Source organism: Trichosurus vulpecula, chromosome 6, assembly GCF_011100635.1.
Source record: "Trichosurus vulpecula isolate mTriVul1 chromosome 6, mTriVul1.pri, whole genome shotgun sequence".
Lineage (NCBI taxonomy): Eukaryota > Metazoa > Chordata > Mammalia > Diprotodontia > Phalangeridae > Trichosurus > Trichosurus vulpecula.
The window spans coordinates 205977449-205996097 of NC_050578.1; the positions used below are offsets into that span (position 1 = coordinate 205977449).

Sequence of the window (18649 nt, forward strand, 5' to 3'; positions counted from 1 at the left end):
AAATCCTATTTGTTATTGAACATTCTATTAGACGTGGTGAATGGGTTGGGTTGGTTTTGTGGAACTAATTCTTTTTCTTTTTTATTCTTTCTTATAAGAGATGTTTTACTAGGGAGAGGAGAGGGGAAAGATGTATTTGAAATGAAGATGTTTATTAAAACAAAGATAGCTATAAAAGTAAGATGAAAATCAAAATAGAAATGAAATAAGATCTCTCCTTTAAACACAGGAGTCAGCTCTTCTATAAGTTTTCCCTTAAATCCCTCTAACTAAAAATCTTCTTTCTTCATATTTCTCATACTCTTTTCTCTGCATTTTCTTTGACATGTATCACATTTGGCCTTGTATTAGAGTTTTATTCATGCATATTCTCTCCCGTATTTGTAAGCTCTTGAAAGTCTGGGCCTGATTTTATTTTTATATCAACACTAAGCACAGGGTCTTGTACAAAGTAGGTGCTTAATAAATGCCTGTTAATACATGCTAATAAGCTTAGCCTTGGTTTCATCTGACTTCTTTTTCTTTATTCTTTTTTTAAACCAGATGGTATGTTTGAACAAACGTGATTTAAATGTGCAGAAGATCAAAAACTGAGTAACAGGCAGCTGTGTTAGATCAGGCTTACTACATTATTTGGCTTCCACAGCCAAGTTATTTAAGGAGTACAGACATCAAGAAAAATACCCCAGACTCTCCACAATGAATAAAATGCACATGAGCTTATAATAGGGTATGGATTGGCTACTAGTTCCACTTATTTAATTCATTAGTACTATAAATTCCTGGATAAAACATGCTTCAGGAGCAAGTATATTCCATGCCAAAGTATCAAAACAGTCTATACTTAGGATTTCCTTAATGGAATGTCTTAGTATAAAATCTTTAATGGGCCCTAATTTCTATAAAGTCCTCTGCCTGGCTTTCAAGGCTTTTTCTAAGATGATCTTACCCTATTCACAGTCTGGACCAGCCCACTTTCTTATCACTGCCATAGATACATACACACATATATGTGTGTATACACACATACATATGCATGAAAACTACAGATATACACATATATGGAAATAATATATGTAATTTCCCCACAGTTAGAAATGATCTCACTTTCTGCCGCCTTCACTTTGAGTATGGTCTATCCTGTATTACAGTTAATTCATATTTATCGTATGGTATTGCTTACTTCTGTATGGGTTGGCCATGTGCTTCCTACTAGACCATGAGAGCACAATTAGGGAAGATATCATACCTAAGGACCTAGATTTGAATCCTGGCTCTGTGACCTGGGTGGTCTTAAGCAAATCACTTTGGGCCTCAGTTTGCTCATTTGTAAAACAAGGAATATGCTAGTTGACCTCTAAGGTCTCTTAGATCTTTCAATCTAAATCTTTGGGTCCAATAATTGATCTATGTATCCCCAATTCCAAGCGTACATTACAAATAGATATTTAATTCATGGTTCTTGAATGAATCTTTTACTATAGGAAAATCCCTTCACTATCCCATTAAAATATGCTATTCACTATGAACTCCTTGTCTTTGCCAAAGTAAATATTCCCTGGCCTGAATCCATGACTTGTTTCAATAAAAACAAAAAAAAAACCAAAAATAAGTATTAATTTTTCTCCTTCTCACCTTTCCCTTTAACACAGAAATTAAAAAAAGAAAAAATTTACAAATATGCACCACACCCACACACAATTCTTCCATTGCCTAAGTCCAAAAATGTATGTTTAATTCTGTATCTTGAATTTGTCAATTCTCTGTCAGGGGTAGATAAAATGTTTTTCATTATCAGTTGTCTAGGATTGATCCTAGGATTGGTCACTGCATTGACCAGAGTTCTTAAGTCTTTCAAAGTTGTTTATCTTTTCAAAGTTATTTATCTTTACAAGTTGTTATTATTAAACTGTTGTCCTAGTTCTACTCACTTCACTCTGCTTTAGATCATATAACTTTCCCCAGGTTTTTCTGAAACCAAATCTTTCACCATTTCTTAAAGCACAATAAGGTACTGTTACAACATGTGCCATGTTTTTTTCAGTCATTCATCAATTGAAGGGCATTCCACCCTTGATTTCTAATTCTTTTATATTACAAAAAGATCCGATAGAAATATTTTTGTGTATACAGGTCCCTTTTTTCTTTCCCTGATCGCTGTAGGACATGGGCCCAGTAGTGATATCTCTGGATCACAGGGTAGGTATAGGTTAGTGCCTTTTGGAGCAAAGTTCCAAAATACATTCCAGAATGACTGAGCTGATTCACAACTCTGCAAAGTGTGCTAATGGGCCTGCTTTCCCTCAGCTCTTCCAACATTATTCATTTTCCTTCTTTGTGTTCTTTGCCAGTCTTACGGGTAAGCAACTTTGGAGCTGCTCTAATTTGCATTTCTCTAATGATTAGTGATTTAGATGAAACCACAGTTTATCAAAAATGACTGCCAGAGGCTCAGAAGTTACATCTGCTAGGCCTTACAGTACTTTGTGATAGAGTTTACCCAAGTTTGGTGACTTAAACTCACTGACGATCACCAGGTACTTTTTGTTGTTTTCATCCTTTATTATCAACCTAAGGTTGACACAATTTCTGATGTTGTTTTAAATCTATCGTTCTATCGTTAGTTACTTGCCTTTGTTTCTACCTTTAAAAACACACACATGTCTAAATTGTCTACCTAGTTCCTCGTACACCTATGTTGATTTTTTTGGATACCTCCCTTCTTTGCCTCATCAAACCTGCTTATTTCTGAAAAGTTCAGCTCATGTTTCAGCACTTTCATGAGGCCTTACAAGACTACAGTCTTCTAGCTTAATTTATGAACCAAACAATTGGGCACGTTGTCATGTGTCTGCGTGGCCTTAGTTCATTCCTGGACAGCTTCTTGGACATTTCTCCCACTTGGAAGTTGGGGAGCACATTTTCTACATCTTTAGCACCCCTACACATGAGGCACATAGTATGGGGACTCAATAAATATATAAAGAATGGATGATGGACATCTTGGAATATTTCTGGGGCAGTACAAAAGTAGTAATTAAGATAATCACTAGAAGGAACTAAATTGGGATGAAATTAAGACTCATATTACCTTGCTTTTTTCTTCAGTTTTGGCTGCTTGTCTACAGGCTGGATGCCAGATGGATGTACCTGCAAATAAATTACTTAGAGTTAATTATTTATTTTCAAAAATATATTTATTTTCAGTTCATGAGACCCAGGGCAGCTAGGTGTTACAGTGGATAGAGTTCTAGTCTGGGAGTCAGGAAGACCTAAGTTCAAATTTGACCTCAGGCCAAATTTGTTGTATGACTCTGGGCAAGTCATTTAACCTTGTTTGCCTCACTTTCCTCATATGTAAAATGAGTTGGAGAAGGAAATGTCAAATCACTCCAGTATCTTTGCCAAGAAAACCCTAAATGAGTTCGCAAAAAGTTAGATATAACTGAAACCACTAAACAACAACATGAGACCTTGGTTCAGTTCTCAACTCTGACCATTGTTAACCGTATGATCAAGTGTGTGGTGTGGTAGAAAAAAATTCTAAAACAGGAATTTGGAGTTTTGGATTCTAATCCTTCCTCTGCCACAGAGATATTTTAGTTTTCAACAAAGAACTTCCTCATATATAATCCTCAGTTTCTTCATATGTAAAATTTCTTTTAGTGGGGAGGATGATTTGGATGATCCCTTCCATCTTGAAACTCTATGACAGTCTTAAAGGACTGGTGTTCACAAGAGCACTACGGGATCTGTGAAGGTCACATGTAAGGAGAAATTCAGGCAGGTAAAGCTGAGTGTCTTTCTTACTTTAACATATTTAAGCCACAAGTGCCAGTGTGTATTTCTCCAAAATCAGGTTGCAAGATTGTTAACCCTGTGGGTAACTTCGCAAGGCATTAAGCTGTTCTGTTTTTTAATGAGATTTTCAGGTTGATGGATTAGGACCATGAGAAAGAGACTGAGTGTGACATTCTTTTTTTCCTTAAATAATTTATTGGCGAAATTAAGCCATTGCTTCTCCCTACTCCAATTATATGCTAATTTATAAAGTTAACAGGTTCTCAGTTTGAATCTCCTCACTGCCATAAACTACAGTTAAAAACTGTTGGAACCCAAGCAACGAGAGCTTACATAATAATCATAGGTCACATTTATAGATTGCTCTCCAGCTACAAAGTGGTTTATATACTATATTTCAATTAATCATAAGCTCATAGATTTAGAGCTGGAAGGACCCTAGAGGCCATATGGTAATTTCTTTATTTTATAAATGAGAAAACTGAGTCCCCAAAGAAGGGGAGTGGTTTGTTCAAAATCGCAGAGGCAGTAAGTATCAGAGGGAGAACTAGAATCCAGATCCTGCAACTGTAAATCCAGTGGTACCATCTAGCCTCTCAAAAGCTTTTCAAGGTACATAGAACAGGTACTATATTGAATATAGGTCACAGACTATTTGAAGGAACCTTAGAACATACATTGTTCTGATCTTGGAATATAAAGACCATTGGATGTTAAAATTTGAAAAAACAAACCAGAGAATATAGAATCTTAGAACTTTAAAGTATCTTAGAACTTTGTGTAAATCAGAAAACTCAACTCCAAGAGGAGAAGTGACATATTGAAGGATATACCCCTTCAGCTACATCAAGATTCTAGCTTTCTTGACTCCTACTCCTATGATTTTTTCCCCTGTGAAACTATCAGCAAAGGCTCCTGAGGATATTCAGGATGACATTCTTAATGCATTTATCAATAGAATGTGTTTTTCACAATAGGCCAAGAAGGGTCAATTATCATTTGTCCCCAAGATACCAGATGTTTATCTGGAGTGCAAAGCAAGCCAGCCTATTTTTTTAGTGGCCCAGAAAGGTTTATGAATTTCTAGTAAATAATACAATCAATATGTGCCATGGCAGAAATAGGAAAAATACTCCCTGGTGTGAAATCTCATGCTTTATTTTTGTCTTATTTATTAGTAAACTGATAAATGCTGTTATTCTACCCCACATATAAAAGACAAGAGTGTAGAAGCATTGGGACTGCCTTCTAAGAAGACCAGGTGCATAATTCAGTAACTAAGTGGGGGCCATATCCAATTGTTCCGATCTATATCTTGCCACCGGACCCAGATGGCTCTGGAGGAGAAAGTGAGGCTGGTGAGTTTGCACTTAAATCCAATTCACTTGTAAGGCACGGCATCATCTTCCTGATGTCATGGTCCTCTTCGAGAATGAAGGACAAACAACAACAGTAACTAAGCAACCTTGCCACTGCAACTTCCTCACTCTTTACTAAGACTTAAGCAATAGAACTCCTCCCCCACCCCCAATTCCCCCTCCACACCAACAAAATCATGAATCCTCCAAGAAGAAGCCACTATAGGTGGAGGTTCATTATGGAACCTTCTATCTTGTTCTGATCTATGAAAATGATACTAGATTAAGACTTCACAACTATGTGAAGAATTCCATACATTTCTAACTTTTACATGTGCTGTCTTACTAGATCCACACAACCACCCTAGAAGGGAGGTCAGGTGCTATTATACTGATCGTGAGGATGAAATTGATATTCAGAAAAATGAAGTGATATGCCCAGAATCACATCGCTAATAATAGTCAGAGACAGATCTGGTCACCTAGTCCAGCGTTCTTTGCGCTATGTGGTAATGTTGTCTTAGATAGTAATGACAACAATAATACAGATATTCATGACCGGTATAACATTTACTTTTTTAGTTTAAGGAAGAGGCAGGTAGGTGGCACTATGGAGAGAACACTGGACCTGGATTCAGGGAGACCTGAGTTTAAATCCTGTCTATGGGATTCGCTGTGTGACCCTGGGCAAGTCAATCAACTTCTATCTGACTCAGTTTCCTTAACTGCAAAATGGAGAAAATAACAGCAACTATCTTTCAGGGTAGTTGTAAGGATCGAATGATATAATATGTGTAAAGTGCTTAGCATAGTGCCTGGCACATAGTAGGTGCTTAATAAATGATTTTTTTTCCTTCCTTTTTTGAAGTACTGTCATACAGACTTCTAATCTTATGTGGAATATAATTTTATTAGAATAATAAATATCTATTATAATGGATTTATTATTACTATTACTATCTCTCACCATGCTGCTCTCAGAAGTTCTATAATCCTACAAACTTATCCTTTTTCTAGTATATGGCCCTTGTAAGCTGATATAGTCTGCTTTCATAGTAACATATTCCACTTAACAAGACCCTGTAGAAGCAAAATGCCTTTATTCCAATGTTGGGAGTTTTAGTCACTATCTATATAATATGGTAGTCATATACTCCATTAAGGTTTGTGAAGAGTTTTACAAATATTACTTCATCTGATCCCCACAACAACCCTGGGAGGTAAGTGCTATTATTATCTGCATTTTATAGATGAGAAACTGAGGCTAGCAGAGGCTAAATGACTTGCCCAGGGTCATACAACTAGTAAGTATGTGAGGCTAGATTTGATGTCAGGTCTTCCCACTTCCAGGTCCAGAGCTCTATCTACTATGATTTAGCTGCCTCTATGGCAGGCTATTTGATGGAAAGGCACTAAGAATAGAAGATCCCTTAATGACTGTTTTGTTTTGTTCTTGTTAACAATAAAAAGCATTTGATCCAGTAGAGGAGGTGATATCTCAAGGGCTCTCCTTCAGCAAGGCACCTTCCATGCAATAAAAAGACAACTTTGCTCAATGATCTGACTATTTATCTGAAGTAAGACATTGAACAGAGACAGCTATGCTTGGCAAAAGTGTTTGCTGCTGTCAATGAACAAAACAGCAAAGGTACCTAATACTCAGTCTACATGGAAGAGGGATTCCCTAAAGATGGTGAAATCCTCTGGATTGGCACTTCTCAAACTTTTTAGTCTCCAGATCCCTTTAGGGACCTTAAAAGTCATTGAGATGCCCCTTAAAAGCTTTCTTGTGTGGGTTATATGAACTGATATCTACCATATCTGAAATGAAAGTATCTTAGAATTCTGTGAAAATGGTTTTGACCTCACAGACTCCCTGAAAGAGTCTCAGGGACCCAGAAGGGGTTCCCACATGATCCTTTGAGAACTTCTGCTCTAGATGCACCAAGACCCCAGACATTGCAGAGCCTCCTAAATGAAATCAATAATAATTCAAAGGAGTTGAACCTAATTATCCATAGAAAAAAAGCCAGGAGGATGAAGAATACATATTGTGCAGACTCTCTTTTGTACTTGGACGTACAAACCATAGAGTTATCCCAGCACTACACCATGGGACAACAAACCATGGAATCCAAGAAGCAAACTGAAGGTCCTCTTTTTATTTAGTGAACCTAAGCTTCTCATTGAAACAAAGGCTATTTTCTTGACATCAATATTCTTCTGGTAGGCATCTGCAAATCATGGAATATCACAGTCTCCAAAGAATTTAAGTTGTCGATCACCCAAATAGCAACAGAGAGAAAAATGCATGATGGGTTTGAACAGGCTGTGGTATACTGTCCAAGAGAAAAACTATATTTAAGAGACAATGGGAAAGATGCAAAATATTTGTAGAACTGAAAAAAGAAAGCTGGCTAGTTATGGAAAACAAAAGTGAAGGATAAGAGACAGACATCCCATGTGCTCAAGGGTTTTCATGTGAGGTCAAGAGAACTATGCAAAGTCCTCCAGCACTTTTGGGAGATCTTCTGGGGAGAGTATTCACAGGAGGATGTAGATGACACTGTCACAGGATAGGAGGGCATACATGGGTTCTGACATTGGAACCATATAGAAAAGATCACAGATCCACCAAAGTGGCAGGTCAACAAGGGAGCTATTTACAGGTAAGGGCTTTCAGTGTCAAGGAAATTACAATTGATACACTGTAGCCTGGATGTATAGGGTATGTCATGCAGACAAGCCTTAGAAGCGAAGAATGACAGGGCTAGAAGGGATGATAGAATGTCACTACATAAGATACAATGTTAGACCAGAAAGTGGGCAAAGAGCATAGACTATTAGAGCTGGAAGGGACCTGAGACAACGTCTAATCCAATCCTCTCTTTTTAAAAATGAAGGAAAAATGAGGTCAGAGATAGTAATGTGACAGGGCTGGAATTAGAAGCCAGTTCCCTTGACTCACAGTTCAGTCGCCTCTATCACGTTAAATGTTTTTGCTCCTTTTGGCCTAACTCCGCTCATGTGCAATGTCACAACAGCCTTGATTCATTCAATTAAATAGCTTGTATCTTAGAACTCCCATCCTCTAGGCTATTGTTTCCCATGAGTAAGTTACTGTCTTTATAAGAGCACTGGAAAGAGTCAAGAATAAGCATCGTGCGGAAGTTGGGGGGGAGTGAGGAGGATGGCGGGGGAGAGATGGAAGAGATCTGGACAATTTCATCTCCTTAGGAAAGAGGCCTTGTTTTAAGGGATCAGTGAGATCAGTCAAAATAGTTCCTTTCACAAAGTATTTATAACAATGAATATGAGCCTGGTTTCTGTCTGACGAAAGGAGCAATGGAAAATATTTGAGACAGTTTAGACTGCTAATCTTTATTTGACTGTAACTAGTACCAGAAAAATAGGGCTGTGCTTAAAAAAAGACAATTGAGATCATAAATCAGTTATATTTTATGTCCAATCAAAGACTTCAAAGGGAAAATATAAAAAATGAGAGTGTGTAGTATGATTACTACTTTTGGAAATAATATTTGAAACCAGATTTCATGTCTCATCCTTCCAACTGGTCCTAACTAGTTGACTTAGAATCACCTTTAAAAAAGCAAAATCTTCAAAGCCATCTATTTGACCAAAGTGTTAAGTAAATAAAGATAATAATCAATCACAGAATGTTTGAGGTAGAAAAGACCTTAAATTATAGAAAGGAAAAACTGGGAAAGACTTTAGAAATCATATAGTTCAATGTCTTTAATTTTCCAGTTGAGAAAACAAAGGCCCAAGAATGTGGCATCACTTGCCCAAGGTCACACGGTAAGTCAGTGATAGAATGAAACTAGAACCAAGACCTACTGACTCCTCATCTGGCACTGTTTCAACTACACTGTGAAAAAATACAAAGTGGAACAAAATAGGACAAACTCAGCAAAGATTGGTCAAGCATATAGAAATAGAGGCAATTCTAGACATTTAGAGCAAAACATGATATATGAGCCTTGGCAGAATGGCCCAAAAGCACATTAATTTGGTAGTTATTAAGTGAGCATGGTTTTTTTAAAAATGATCTTGAAATAGTTTAAACAGAAGTATTAGAGAGATAAATATCTTTATATTTAAAGAGACTTGCTTTCCCCTTAATTTATTGTGTTACAATCTATATATATTCAACAAGGAGAAGTGCCAGAGATTCCCATCAATAAAGAAGCCTAACTCAGAATGCTTCAGATGAATGCCAACTTTATTAAAGTAATAATGGAACCTAGGGACTGAAGATGTAGGTTTGAATTCTGGTTTTAAAATGTTTTAGCTGTGGGATGATGGACAGATCAGCTCGCCTTTGGGAAGCTCAGCTTCTTCATTTCTAAAATGAGGGGGAAGATACTTGAACTAACTTTCTCTTTGGAGGTGCTGGGAGAAAAGTTCCTTGCAAACCTTGAAAAGCTAAAGAAAAAGGAGCTATTAATATTAATTGTCAAGGCTCTAGATGCTGTTTTGCTGTTTCTGCATTTATCATTAACATCTTTTTCTTTCAACAAGAGTGGGCCTGGGCTTAGGGAAGTAGGCGAGAGTCATTATATGTAAATACAAATCCTCAGTCCCCAAATCAGAGGATTCCCTGTCTAAGACTTCTATAAAACTGATGTAACAGCAAGAAATGGATTGATTTATTATGCAATTTTGCAATCTATAACTAATATGAGGTATATATAGCAGAGAATTAGAAATGATATTTAGGAAGTACAAGGGGGAAGAATGCCCCAATAATTAGATGTCTAGAAACAATATGGGCTATCTTGGGAGGCAATGTGTTTCCCATTACAAAAAGTATTTCAGAAGCAGTTGGATGACCAGTTGTTTGAACTGTTATCTATCTGGGAGTTCATCTGTCAGTCAGGGATTTGGGTAAGAGAACACCTCAGGTCCCCTTGAAAAATGGAATGATTCTATCCCTTATTTTGGATATGTTGTCACCTTAAACTTCAATCAGCTTCTTGTTTCATTGACATTGTACTTGCTGGCACAGGGTGTAGTATAGTAGAAGCACACTAGGTTTGGTCTCAAAGGGTATAGGTTAAAGTCCTGTCTATGTTATTTACTACCTTGAGGACTTGAGCAAGTCCTTTTCTCTATCAGCCTCAGTTTCTTCATGTAGCATCTTTCTGCCATGCTTCCTGCTGCTCCTGTTGCTGTACTGTCCCCAGCTGGACCTCCACCTCCCCAGCCTTAGGAACCTCTGTGCTGACTGGTGAGAGATCCCTATGTCTAGCTGGCCCTAGCTACCCAACTGTACCATCAACCTGCCATATCTCTACATGTATTATCAGGGTTCCCTCCCCCCCAATTTACCTCTTCTTTTGGGAACTTTTATCAAGACTACCAGGAATCAAATCAAGATTACTTTTATTTCTGAAAAGGGCATATTAATTTATTGCCCTATGGCTCCCCTCACCAGCCATGTGATTTCACCCCTCCCTGGCCACTAGTCTACCATAAGTGCTATCCTCTCCGACTGGAGTGTAAACTCCTTGAGGGCAAGGCCTTTTCCACTTTTGTGTCTGTATCCTCAGAATTTCACAGTGCCCAACATATAATAAGTGCTTAATAAAGCTTTTTATTCATTTGTTTATTCATTCATTCGTATAAAATTGAGTAGACTAGATGATCTCTAGAACCTCTTATGGCCCCAAGTCCTCTGATTCTATGACACAGTGTTAATTAACAAGATCTTTAAATTGAAACATTTAAGTTTAAAATTTTGTGTTTTCCCATCTTGTGACCAATTCTAGACTCCTGTATCTCCCAAATCTTTTCTTTTTTTACCTTGAAGATACATTTCCTCGCCTTCCGCAAACATCTGGCTGCATCTGACACATAATGCACAAGAAGGATGATAGTGTTTTTCTCCTGCCTGTTAAAAAAGAAAAAGAAAGAAAGAAAGAAATTATAGGCTTTCTACTCAAGTTAAAAATATGCATATCACTGGAAACATTATGAATGTGGCAATAGCATGCTTCTGGCAAGGAATCAAAAGAAATTGTTTGTGAGCACTTAGGTATGCCTGGCCCTATTCTCAGTATGTGACTATTCATATTTGAGTGGTACAGAGGGTAGGTTCCAGATGCAGCATGGTATCATGAAGAGACTGTTTACTGGAAGTCACAGGACCTCAGCCTCTACCCCAGCTCTGTTATTTACTATCTCTGGGATCCTGGGAAAACCACTGAACAGCTTTGGGCCTCAGTTTCTTCTTCTGTAAAATTGCTCTAGTTGATCCCAAGGTCCCTTTCTAACATTAAGTCCAGTACCATATTAGAAAAAGTATGGTGGCATTTCATGTCAGGAGACCCGGGATCTGGTACTATTGACTGGATACATACATAGCCTCAAGAAAAATCACAACCCTTCTGTAGGCCTCAATTTTCTTTTCTGTAAAATCAAGGTATTAGAGTAGCTGGTTGCTCAGGAACCCCTGAGCACTAGCTGCCATGAGTCTGGTCTCTCCGGACCTTAATTTGCTTCTCTGAAAAAATGAGTATGCATTCTCAAAGTTGTCTTCTAGACACAAAAGAAAAAAGGGACTAGAGGAGGAATGGGGGTGTACATGTGAAAATCACATTGAAAAATTCACATGTGAGGCATTTTTTATAGTGGAAAGAATACAGAATTTGGATTCAGAGATTCTGGGTTAAAATCCTTGTCCTGCTATTTAAAAAAATACTTGATCTCCATTTTTTCTTTTGTAAAATGCAGATAATAATATTCTCACTATTTCATACATCTGCTGTGAAAATGAAATAAGTTATATTAAACTGTGTTGTAACCATAAACTTGTTCTTAGTTTTAAAAATGACCTCACTGAAATTATGGAACACTTGTTTGCTAAATTACAAATTGCCTAGTAAGTATGCTTGCTACAAGAGTGTTTTAATTCCACATGGCTTTTGGAAATGATTATAGGTATACCGTGCAGGTCATATAGTCATTCACTCCCTTTTCGATGTGGAAAATGTCTCAGCCAAACCACATGTTAATGCAGATGGAGTCAGAGAAGAAGGGTGACAACCCCACTGTTTTCAGTCCTGCTCAGACCAGATGTATACTACTGTATAGGGTGTTTTATCAGTGTTATAACTTTAAAACTATGCCAAGTCTTTTGGGACAACCTGTATTCAGTTATGAGTCCTTGTTCCATTTTAGTAAGAGCATTGCTAAGCTGGAATGAATCCAGAGGAGGAGAATATGATGGAGAGGGATCTGAAGAACATGCCACATATGGGGTCAAGGATGAAACTGAGATTGTAAATGTGGGTGACTGGAAGGATAGAAGTGCCCTGAATGGGAATTGGGAAAATTGGAAGAGGGGTGTATTTTGGGGAAAAACTAATGATTTATGTTTTGGACACATGAGATATAAAAAGTTCAAGAGACACAGTTTCTGGGTGACTAACAACCATTTTGTTAATTATGGCTAGTGGATAATTAATAAAAGGGTTATTTGGCTGTCTCTCCTAAACCAAAAACCACTCATGGAATCCATTCAATGCTTATATGCCCTTGGAAGAGTGGGTGTCCCTAAGGATGGAAATAAACTCTGATTGTTCAACAAATAATGAGAGAATGAATATTATAATGAGAGGTTGGCTTATTCTAATGAGGGTCTGGGGGGGCCATGACTCTGATCACTCAGTCTTGGACAAAAAGACTCATTTCTGCCCAGACCAGTACCACCTAGGGCAGTCTAGACAAAAGGGGAATCCACTTCCCCTCAGAGTTGTCTGATTAAAACACAACGGGCTGGGATTCAACAATTCGTTCTTGATGAGAATTTCTTTACCTTTCTGAGTTTTCCCAGTTGGGTGCATCTGGTCCAATATTTCATCTTATCATCAGCCCTACCCTTCAAAGGCTGGCTAGATAACCTACAGGGGCTGATTTCTGAATGAGGAAATAGGAAGGAAAAAATCCTTGATCTTAATTCAATAATTGGTTATTAACATAAGAGAAATAACCACTTTTCTCTATGTTTAGCTGAGCACAGTAGTCAGCACAAAGTAGGTGGCTATTACTTGCCTATTGATTGCTTGATTGAAGGGATTGGATTAATCCTATTCAGATCCCAACCTATGATCGTATGACTCTGCCTGCTGAATTATTATGATTCTACGAAATGAAGAAATTCTCTGAAGGTGAGGGGAAAACTGCATACTGGGGATCAAATTTTATTGAATCACAGAACAGGGGACCCATAAGGGACTGCAGTTATTCAGAATCTGAATTCTACTCTTGCCTCTGGCATGAACTTGAAGAGACCAGGGAACTCACAGGCTCTCAGAACCTCCATTTTCTTGTCTGTAAAATGATGAAGTCACCCAAGATGGTCCCTGAGGTTTTTTCTATAAGCTCAGACACTGCCTAAATTCTAAGTTACTTTCCAGCTCTGATGTTCTATAATTCTAAATTATGTTTCGAAAACACTCTTATGATGCAAAACAGAATGTAATTTACAACCAAGACAGCCCAGCTCCATTCAATTCAATTTAATAACCGCTAAGTTGCCAAGTCTTGCTGTTTCTCTGTTCACATTATCTTTGGCATCCCACTCCTTTTCTCCATTTACAAAGATACCACACCTTAGACTGGCATTATCTCTCACCTAAATGATTGTTCTCTTCCTCACCCCTCCAGTCTATTCTCTACATTCTGCTGTCAGAGTAATTTTCCTTAAACACAGATTTGAACATGTGATTCCCCTACTTCACCACCTCCAGTGGCTTCCTATTGTTCTAAAATAAAATAAATATAAACTCTTCCGTTTAACTTTTTAAAAAGCCCAACACAACCTGGTCCCAAGTTGTCTTTCCAGCTTCTTTAAATATTACTGCCTCTCCCACATTCTATGGAAAGCCAAACTGGTTTTCTCTATGTTCCTCATGTTATGAAACATCTCTTTTTTAAGGGAAACAGAGGCAAAAAGTCCTAGCATAATCACACTGGTAAGGCTAGTAGTTGCCAATAATAGGGGTCAATGGCCCCTCAGTGACCAAATACCCACCCATATAATCATAGCATCCTTTTATAGCATACAATCTGGTTATATAAGTTCATTACATAATGTCAACTGGTACCAACTAAACTAAGATTGTGATTGGTCCATAATTAGAAGGACTTACAAAAGGGGTCTTGAAGATCCCATGGTGACAGGGACACAGAGTTAGTCAATATCTTTAGAAAATCCCCAACTCAAGATGGAGGCTAGAAAGCAGGGTCTGGCCCAAAACTCTCCCCCAGGACCCTCCAAACACCTATAAAAATGGCTCAGAACAAATTCTAGAACTGCAGAACCCACAAAATAGCAGAGGGAAGCAGGAATCCAGCCCAGGACAGCTTGGATGTTCGCTGGGAAAGGTCTATCACACGGAGCTGGGAGCAGAGCAGAGCCCAGCGTGGGCTGCGCCTGGACCAACCAGACCAGGAGCCAGGCAGAACAGGCCCTAGAGCCCTGAATCAGTGAGCTGTGGCAGTTACCAGACTTCTCAACCCATAAACACCAAAGACAACAGAAAAGGTTAGTGGGAAAAAGACTGCATGGACAGAGTAAAAGGAGTTCACAGTTCAGCCACTGCCCCAGGGGCAGCAGAGGTGGTGCAGCTGCAGAACTACTATTCCAGTCCCAGGCCCACATGGTGGGAGGAATTAAGTGGTGGATCAGAGCAGGAGTGCAGAGCCTGCTGAGATCTGTGTTGCGGTCCAGGTTGGCGGTTCTTGGGGGAGGAGGAGCACTGGTGTGGCAGAGCTTGCTGTGTAGAGAAAGCTCTGAAAACAAGTGTTCAGACCCTCAAGCTTGGGACAAAGTACTCTATACTCTACAAGCAGTCATACCCCAACAAAAAACTCAAGGGTCAAATAGTTGGCTGGGAACATGGCCAGGCAGCGAAAACGCACTCAGATTCAGACCCTGACTTTGGAATCTTTCTTTGGTGACAAAGACGACCAAAACACACAGCTAGAAGACGTCAACAAAGTCAAAGAGCCTACATCAAGAGCCTCCAAGAAAAACATGAACTGGTCTCAGGCCATAGAAGAGCTCAAAAAGAATTTGGAAAAGCAAGTTAGAAATGTAGAGGAAAAATTGGGAAGAGAAATGAGAGTGATGCAAGAAAACCATGAAAAACAAGTCAATGACTGGCTAAAGGAGACCCAAAAAATACTGAAGAAAATAACACCTTAAAAATAGACTAACTCAGATGGCAAAATAGCTCCAAAAGGCCAATGAGGAGAAGAATGCCTTGAAAGGCAGAATTAGCCAAATGGAAAAGGAGGTCCGAAAGACCACTGAAGAAAATACTACCTTAAAAATTAGATTGGAGCAAGTGGAAGCTAGTGACTTTATGAGAAATCAAGATATTCTAAAACAGAACCAAAGGAATGAAAAAATGGAAGACAATGTCCAATATCTCATTGGAAAAACCACTGACCTGGAAAATAGATCCAGGAGAGATCTTTTAAAAATTATTGGACTACCTGAAAGCCATGATCAAAAAAAAAGAGCCTAGATATCATCTTTCAAGAAATTATCAAGGAGAACTGTCCTGATATTCTAGAGTCAGACGGTAAAATAGAAATTAAAAGAATCCACCAATTACCTCCTGAAAAAGATCCCCAAAAGAAAACTCCTAGGAACGTTGTTGCCATGTTCCAGAGCTCCCAGATCAAGGAGAAAATATTGCAAGCAGCCAGAAAGAAACAATTTGAGCATTGTGGAAACATAATCAGGGTAACACAAGATCTAGCAGCTTCTACTTTAAGGGATTGAAGGGCTTGGAATATGACATTCCGGAGGTCAATGGAATTAGGATTAAAACCAAGAATCACCTACCCAGCAAAACTGAGTATCATGCTCCAAGGCAAAATATGGATTTTCAATAAAATAGAGGATTTTCAAGCTTTCTCAGTGAAAAGACCAGAACTGAATAGAAAATTTGACTTTCAAACACAAGAATCAAGAGAAGCATGAAAAGGTAAAAAAGAAAGAGAAATCATAAGGGACTTAATGAAGTTGAACTGTTTTGTTTACATTCCTACATGGAAAGATGATGTGTATGATTCATGAGACCTCAGTATTAGTGTAGCTGAAGGGCACATGCATATATATATATATATATGCATGTGCCCTTCAGGGTGAGGCACCGGGTGAGTTGAATATGAAGGGATGATATCTAAAAAAAAATCAAATTAAGGGATGAGAGAGGAATATATTGAGAGAGGGAGAAAGGGAGAGGAAGAATGTGGTAAATTAGCTCACATAAAAGTGGCAAGAAAAAGCAGTTCTGTAGGAGGGAAGAGGAGGCAGGTGAGGGGGAATGATTGAATCTTGCTCGCGTTGGATTTGATCTGAGGAGGGAATAACATACACACTTAATTGGGTATCTTACCCCACAGGAAAGGCAGGAGGAAGGGGATAAAAAGGGGGAATGATAGAAGGGAGGGCAGATAGGGGGAGGAGGTAATCAAAAGAAACACTTTTGCAAAGGGACAGGGTCAAGGGAGAAAACTGGATAAAGGGGGATAGGATAGGAAGGAGCAAAATATAGTTAGTCTTTTACAACATGAGTATTGTGGAAGGGTTTTGCATAATGATACACATGTGGCCTACGTTGAGCTGCTTGCCTTCTTAGGAAGGGTGGGTGGGGAGGGAAGAGGGGAGAGAATTTGGAACTCAAAGTTTTAAAAGCAGATGTTCAAAAAAATGTTTTTGCATGCAACTAGGAAATAAGATATAAAGGCAATGGGGCATAGAAATCTATCTTGCCCTACAAGAAAGTAATGGAAAATGGAATGGGGGGGGGAGTGGAGTGACAGAAAGGAGGGCTGACTGGGGAATGGGGCGATCAGAATATATGCCATCTTGGAGTGGGGGGAGAGGGTATAAATGGGGAAAAAATTTGTAATTCAAACTCTCGTGAAAATCAATGCTGAAAACTAAAAATATTAGATAAATAAAAAACAAGCAAAAAAAAAGAAAGTCCCCAACTCCACACTCCCCATCCCCACCTCCCACTACAGAAACCCAGTGCTAGGAAAAACATCCCATGAGCAGGCTGAATTACCCTTCATCCATCTTCTTTATCTCCTTTAAGTGGCAGCTTCACTCAAAGTGACATTCACAATGTCCTATCAAGTATTATACTGCTCTATAGTCTCTTTTCCTATCAAGTGTCATGCTACCAAAGAATAGACAACATAGTTCTAAATCTGCCTTTAGAAATTGGTTACAATAGTTATTGCTGTGATGAATAAATCAACTCCTAATAAATTGCTAATCAATCAATAATCAATTTCAGACTCATCTATGATACTTGATCTCCTGTCTCCATGTTTTTATATTGGTCCCATGTACCTGGATGCTCTCCTTCCTTCCTTTAACCAGAAAGGGAGCCCTCTTCCTCTGAGAAGTAGTTCAGACATCATCTTATGTGTAAAGCTTTCTGTGATCTCCCTAATTGCTCGTTCCCTCCCTCCCAAACTGCCATGTATTTAATGATAAATATCTTTGTATTTATTAAGTACATGTTTAAACTGCATTTACTTTTATATATAATTATTGTCTCCCCATATGGGATGTAAGGTCATTGTGAGCAGGTATTTTATCATTCTCTGCACTTGTATCCCCATGCATAGCACAGTGTCTGGCACATAGTAGGCATTTAATAAATACTTACTGATAAGCTGAATGAGTATTGGTGAGGGCAGATACAGATATTCAAAAACAGTATCAACATGATCCTTTGCCCTGCTTTAAATGAGCTTAAGTTCTAGTATGGTAGAAAAAGGCATGCATGCAAATAACTATGAGGTAAAATAAGTTATGGCAAATCTACAAGAGATGTAATAAAAGTACTCTGAGACACAGAAGAAGAAGAGAACTCTTCCAGCTGGGGTACTGTTTAATAATAGTTTTGCTGGCTGAATATTATACAGTGTTAAATAAAACCAAGAAATTCCTCCTATGAATGTGAATATATCTTTGACTTTACTACTGTCTTACTGAGTTAAATTGTTCCTATTTTAAAACCAATGAAGATGGAGTAAGGCACTTATAGTATATGGTTTATAGTTATACTGAGTCATTAATTTATTGTTAAATAGAGATTGCAACATAATGAATATAGATAAAATAAATATAAAAGATAATATTTACAGCTAGCATTTATAATGGTTTAAGAGTTATTAAGTGCTTTAAGAATATTATCTCATTTATTCCTTACAACTACCCTGGGAGGTAGGTGCTAATATTATTCCATTTTACAGATGGGGAAATTAAGACAGAGAAAGAGGCCAAGTCATTTGCCCAGGGACACAGAGATAATGAGCATCTGAGGCTAGATTTGAACTCAGATCTTCCTGACTCCAAGTCCAAACCTCTATCTACTGAACCACTAAAGGCTGGTTGCCCTTAGCTCCCTTATAGAAAGAGGATAATAGTA

At 38.3% G+C, this 18649-nt stretch overlaps 1 protein-coding gene across 19 annotated transcripts in view; it reads right to left on the bottom strand.

The window, feature by feature from the left end:
* ABLIM2 (actin binding LIM protein family member 2) overlaps positions 1-18649 on the bottom strand; it is a 313210-nt gene that overhangs the window by 104980 nt on the left and 189581 nt on the right. For all 19 annotated transcript variants that reach the window (XM_036763471.1, XM_036763486.1, XM_036763488.1 and 16 more), the window contains exons 7-8: positions 10986-11073; positions 3092-3150 (exon numbers count right to left, since the gene is read on the bottom strand). In XM_036763471.1, coding sequence (XP_036619366.1) covers positions 3092-3150; positions 10986-11073 — 147 coding nt within the window. The remainder of the gene's footprint in view (positions 1-3091; positions 3151-10985; positions 11074-18649) is intronic.